The sequence below is a fragment of the Gambusia affinis genome, linkage group LG14, assembly GCF_019740435.1.
Source record: "Gambusia affinis linkage group LG14, SWU_Gaff_1.0, whole genome shotgun sequence".
Taxonomy (NCBI): Eukaryota; Metazoa; Chordata; class Actinopteri; order Cyprinodontiformes; family Poeciliidae; genus Gambusia; species Gambusia affinis.
This window is the reverse complement of record NC_057881.1, coordinates 15,632,231-15,638,707: the sequence shown is the minus strand read 5'-3', so window position 1 is coordinate 15,638,707 and position 6,477 is coordinate 15,632,231. Positions and strand designations below refer to the sequence as shown.

The following is a 6,477-nucleotide window of genomic DNA, read 5'->3' as shown; positions in this document are numbered from 1 at the left end:
CCTGCAAACATGGCCAGAACACTGGCTCCCAACATCCGGATGTACCGCGGCCACGGCACACCAGCTGGCATTTCTTACGTAGTGATAGCCTTGTTTATTACATCATAAAATAGGTGATTTGTAGAGTTTTTCTAACCATCTTAAACCACAGTATCTGTCATTAAGACACAATCAGCACGCAGGTCGTGTTTAACTTTCTTTGTGAAAATCATCGTTCTGTATTGCCACAAGGTGACGTAGTGACTGCCTCATTATTGGGTTGGATCCACAGTAGGGAGGGGCTTGTTGTGGTTGGGTATTTTTCCTCCCTTTTTTCCGTTCGTCTACATCCCCCCGCCTCCTCCTTCTAGCGTCCAATCAGAAGCTGAGCTCACGTCCGGGGTGTCAGCGTGACAGAAAAAGCGGACCAATAACACACGCGGAAAAGCCGGCGCTGTTTTCCATATTGCGGATGTATTTTTGTAGCAGGAAGTGAAGAGTTGTCAAACAAATCATGAGTTTTCACTACGGACAGGTAGGACAACTTCATGTTTTTCTTTTGTTTCTTGCTATAGTGACATATTTAGTGGTTTAATTAGTGGATTGTGTGTTCCGTAGCCTTTGTGTGACACCGCCAGTCGTTTATGTTACACCACAAACGACTTTTATTCATTTGTTAACTGAGGGGTTTTCCAGACTCGATTGTGTATGTTCAGAAATATTTGCCTACTGTCACTAAAACTACTCGGCAATAGGTTTTTATGTATGCAGTTTTTTGTGTTTGAGAGTTAAAATTAATGTGATTTTGTAAGTACTGCATATTCTAAAAGTTCGACAGTGGTTTAATAATAAACTAAACTCTTCGCCTCCTAATTTTACTGTGTCTTTTAAAGTGAATCAGCCACGTTTATACGTTTATATATATATATCACATGACGTGAGGTTCATGTGAGGTTCATAGCTGGGGAGCCACTGACTTAATCATAATCATGTTTACCAATATATATATCCCCTGCATGTTATTGTTTACATAAGGAAATTTCACGCATACGGACAAAGCTGGAAGGCAAAAGACAATTCTTTTACATGTCATGCATAGCAGCGCAGCTGCCGTAGAATAATTCCGTTAACTCAATCAAACTTGGATATGTATATATTATTAATTTCGTGCTGTGCTCCACAGCAAAGGGAAAAACCGTTAAAGTACAACTAAAGACCACTTCTTTCTCGCTCTCTGTATCAGCGCAGATTTCTTGCCATAGCAACTGACAGCAACGCCACAAAAAAAACAAACACTCAGATATTTCCCACACAAAGAGCAGAACATTCAGCCTATAGTATAGTTTTAAGCTTGATTTTTATTTTGTGATTATTAATAAGTGATTGCTGTGGTACGAGGAGGACATTATAAATATATCGCTCCACTTTACTGTATGGCTAGCTCGCTGTTCTTGTCTCTTAGAGACTCTTGGAGTCACAATTGCCTCATGAGCGCCCCCTGCCATGAGGCAAGAGAACTGCCTGCCTCACCTCGAATTTGTTCTCTGCCGTTTTTGATCGCTCCTCAGCACACGGAACACGTTACACACGCAGTTGGTAACAAAAAACACTGTACATTAGCAGCCAGTGCAGTTAGCCAGAGGTTGCGCAATCCCAGGTGAGGCTCAGCTCGTTGTTGCCTCATCGGCTTCGTTTCCGAGCATCTGAATGGGAAAATGCGAAAATACAGCTATTTTGAAGAAATAATATATATCATTACATATATTTTTCAATGATGAGAAATAATATGCATGCAAATTTGCACCATCTCAAAATCTTGCACAATTTATAATGGAAACACTGTTAAGATGGGGTTCTATTATTCTATTTTTGTTCGGATGCCATAGAATCTACTCAAAACCACTTGAATTCACCTGTTTTTCTTTGTATTACTTTGTAGGGGTATCCAAGAGGCGGCCACCCACCCCAAGGTAACCCATATGGTGGAGGCCAAGGGGGCTACGGAGGTCACCCTGGAGGTGGAACAGGCCCCACTGGGGGCCCATATGGGGGTTATGGAGCTCCAGGTTATGGTGGGCAATATGGGCATGGACCTAGTGGCGGGCATGGACCTAGTGGCGCGCCTGGGGGTTACGGAGGACAGGCTTATGGAGGGCAGCCTTATGGAGGACCTAACCGATACAACGCTCCTGGAGGTAATTCCACTCAGCAGCTGCAGCTCTGTGAAGACTTCTGTAGCTTAAGAGTAAAAAAAACCAAAAAACAAAACAAAAACAAGACTGCAAGATTGACCTCATACTTCTTCTTTGTTGCTTCTTTCTTTCGCTTTGCGGTGGGATGATTGATAAAAAAATAAAACGACCTGCGTTCCCAGATACTCAGGCAGAGATGCGGCTCAGTTTGTGGATCATCTGCAGGTCTATGCAGCTAGAGTAATGACTGGTAAAACAGAGTTAAGGTGAAGTGAGAGACAGATGGGCAGGGAGCACTTTTTGTGTGCGTGTTTGATTGCACCGTTTTTAGTCGCATCTAAATCAGAAGCACAAATTCTACGTTTCCATCTCTTCCCTGCAGAAACAGACGTCAGTCACCTGTTGTTCTTCCCGTTCATGTTCATGACAGTCAGCCATCTCTTTACTCCTCCTCCTTTCACACTACACTGTATTTTCTAAGTCTCCATATATTTTCCACCATTTAATCAGGTGACTACCTCTTGACCTAGTACTGATTCTCTTTACCTCATGATGGCTTTTCCAGCCCTATCAGGCATATTTACCTGATTTCTTTCATTTGTTTTTTTCTGGTCCATGTAGAGCAGTGGGTGTGAATGCTGGTGCTTTTCAAAAATATTCACACCAAATTTTCACACCGCACTAAATCTGTTCAATGTGCTTTTGTGCTATTTGAAATAGAATAATACAAAATGACACACAGTTGTCAAGTGGAAGGAAAAGGATAAATTATTTCACAATAAACGGTATTTCTTATAAATAAATATCAGAAAAGTGTTCCATGTTTCTTGTTCGCCACAAAGCACAGCATCTGTCTCATTCAACCAGAGCACCTCGTTTGACATTTGTCCTCTACATGGTTTCTGAGAAACTTTAAATAGATTTTTTTGTCTGTTTTCTTTCAAAAATGTTTTTTTTCTCTGTCCACTTTTCCTTACAAGCCACATTTTCATTACAGTTGTGATGCTGTTTATTTTTATTTATTCTTTTATTTCTATTATTTTTTTCTATTTGTTATGTCTTTTATTTCTATATTTTTATTTTCAATTTTTGTTAGATGGTCTAACAACCATCTTCACAGAAGAGCTGGATTAATGTTGGGATTAGATTTTGTGCAGGTGAACTCTGTTTACTAATCAGTTTCTAAGGAGAATGTAGTATTCAGGATTTTATTTGGGGGTTTCCATGTAAAAGGGAAAGCATCCCATTGTCTGTGCAGTGCACTATATATCTTGGTGTTCGAGTAGATTCTTAATATGTGGAATATTGTTCAGTGGTCTCAAATCAGATTTATAGGGTGCAGAATGGCAAAGTTTTAATTAAATACAAGGAATAGAAACACTAAAAGAATATTTCCTGGCTTTTGGCTTTTAGAAGAAAAAAAAAAGAAACAATTCTGAGACTGCTCATCTTCCATATTTTCCCCGGTTTTATGTGTAGGTAACGTCCCTCCTGGTGTTAACCCAGAGGCGTACCAGTGGTTCTACAGCGTTGACGCCGACCAGAGCGGCTTCATCAACGCGAAGGAGCTGAAACAGGCCTTGGTCAACTCCAACTGGTCCAACTTCAACGACGAGACCTGCCTCATGATGATCAGTGAGTCACACGGCTGCGAATGGTTTAAAATGCCAAAGACGGACGAGCCGGTTTTTAGCATCTTGACAGTTCAACGACACAGCAGTGCGGCGGTTTTCCCCTCTGGCAAAGTGGCACAAAACGTCACCTGGAAAAAAAAGCCGTTAAATCAAGCCACGGCAGAAGGCATTTTTAAACTTTAGCTCAGTTTCTAGTCCAGGGGAGGAACAGGAATGTTCTGTCTTGATTCCTGCTCCATTCCGATTACATTTGCTGGCAGGGACCTAATGTTATCTCCAGCCATAATGAGAACAATGTGACCTCTGTGGACCGGTGTTGGAGGCAGAAGGTCTGCGGTGATGGATGGGGAGGCTGCTAGGAAACACATTAAAACATTTATGCTTTAGTTTGGAAGGACTGTGAAGAAAAAGTTATTTTTCTCAGGGTTGTCTGTCTGAACTTGTTTTTTCTCGTGTCTTCTGCCAGATATGTTTGACAAGACGCGGTCGGGTCGGGTGGACTTGTTTGGTTTCTCAGCGCTGTGGGATTACATACAGCAGTGGAGGGCTCTGTTTCAGCAGTACGACAGGGACCGCTCGGGATCCATCAGCGGCACAGAGCTGCACCAAGGTATCCATGTTTCATCATCTTCTCTTAAAGGTGCTGCGGGTCAGTTATTTATTTTATATATATCCACTGTATATCCCTCATGTTTTTTTTTCCTGCCCTCTCTCCTTTTTCAGTTTTAACTCAGATGGGCTACAAGCTCAGCCCCCAGTTTTCCGAGATGCTGGTGCAGCGCTTCGGCGGGAGGGGCGGCCCCCAGGGCATCCAGCTGGACCGCTTCATCCAGGCGTGCACGCAGCTCCAGAGCATGACGCAGGTGTTCAGGGAGCGAGACACCGGCATGACGGGCAGCGTCCGCCTCAGCTACGAGGACTTTCTCGCCAGTGCCGTCACGAGGCTGATGTGAGCGCGGCTTCGCCAACCGGCCCCGCTCACAGCCGTTGGAAGGCGCGCTGTCATTTCGGGCAAAAGGTCGACAGCTGCTCAGATTTTCCGTGCTTCGCCAGAGGTGCCTCCCACACCCATCCCCCCACACTTTGCAGTTTATTCAGCGTAGCGGCAGCCACTGCATTCAATTTAGAAGCCTGACGTTGCACTCCGAATGAGGTGCAGAACCTTTACTGGCACATTCACTGTGTGACGGGGTTTCTAATATCTGCTCCTGTAAGATGTTTGTCTACATAAAACCAGTCTGATTAAGGATAGTAGTTATAGTTAGAGAAGTTGTTTTTTTATTTTTTGTAACTTTTTTTTTGCAAAATTTTTTTTAAATGTGGGGCTGAATTTGAGTTAATATGTAATTACAGATGATGGGAACATTACAGTTATTAGATTTATTGTCACACTGAGGCCTCGCAGTTTAATCAGGCCTTTTCCGAATAAACTAGTAAAAACGCATCTTTTTTTGTTGTTTTTTTATTTTTCTCACTTTGTTTAACACATTAATCAAATATTTCTTTGTACAACTGTACAGATTACTATGCAGCATGTAAAAATATCATTTGGACATTCTAAAATGGAAAAAATTGTGTGCAAGTTTTTGAGTTTTTGGTTTAGCGCAAAAACAATATGAAAAATATATATATATTCCATAGCCATGAGTTTGATTGAATGATTTGTGATGGTAATAAATAAATGTTTTTCTATTTGTACGCATCCTTGATCTTATTTACTAACCTGATGCATACAAAGCAACTAGAATATATATTTTGTTTTTCTGGTGATTTTAGCAGGATAATTTGGCTGCCACTAAAATAAAGACATACCAATTAATTTTCACCGGATCGGTGCCAATCTGATCGGTGATTGGCAGTTCAACAGTGAGAGCTTAACACTCCTAAATCTGGACATAGTTATAATTTCAAGAAAGAGCATCAACCAAACTTGATATCTGTAGATGTAAAAGGATAGCAAGAAAGCATAGACAGTGCTTTTCTCTATGTTTGATACATGGGTCTGTGTTGTAAAACAGCCTAAGCTTAGTATGTCTATAATAATGAGTTGGTTATTTATCTTGTAAAAGCTTTGAAGAATAATGGCTTTCTAAACCTTATTCTAGAGAAATATGCCACGATTGACACCTGATCTCAGGATTAAAAATGTTCATGATTTTGACAGAAAGTTGAGTCTGACCCTTTCTGAACCTAAAAATGCACATATAGTTACTTTGTTTTCTTTTTGTCAGTGAAGTGGTGTGTAAAAAATGAATAAGCAGCTGTCTTTCCTTCCCACATCTGGTTCTTTTGTTCTTCACCATCTGTCCCCCTGCTTGATTAGTTTGGAAAGAATTGTTGTGCTTCTCTCCGAATTGGGTAGACATGTAATATGAAAATCCCATTGTTATGATAAGGGAGGGGGATACGAATACTAGAGGACATGATGCATGTCCAAAGGTTTAGCATGGTTTACGGTTCGGTTCACTGAAGCCCATTTCCTATTGCATGGTCTTTTTTCTCCTCCTGACTTCTGTGATTCAGCAGTGATTTCACTTGAGTCCTGTCATTTTTCCCCATATGTACTGAGGAAAATTTCCACCACTGACCATGCCTGACATCTGTAATTAACTTTAACAAATAGGTCTAGTATACAGGGCTTTAGTGTTACAGGGCTGTGACACTCTGCTCTG

The 6,477-nt window shown here is 41.3% G+C and overlaps 1 protein-coding gene across 1 annotated transcript; it reads left to right on the top strand.

Moving 5' to 3' along the window:
• The first annotated feature begins 410 nt into the window (after positions 1 to 410).
• pef1 (penta-EF-hand domain containing 1) lies at positions 411 to 5,249 on the top strand. The gene is made up of 5 exons (XM_044138713.1): positions 411 to 514; positions 1,919 to 2,174; positions 3,651 to 3,806; positions 4,272 to 4,415; positions 4,529 to 5,249. The coding sequence occupies exons 1-5, from the start codon at positions 494 to 496 to the stop codon at positions 4,756 to 4,758; spliced, it is 807 nt and encodes a 268-aa protein (XP_043994648.1). The 5' UTR covers positions 411 to 493; the 3' UTR covers positions 4,759 to 5,249.
• The last annotated feature ends 1,228 nt before the right edge of the window (positions 5,250 to 6,477 follow it).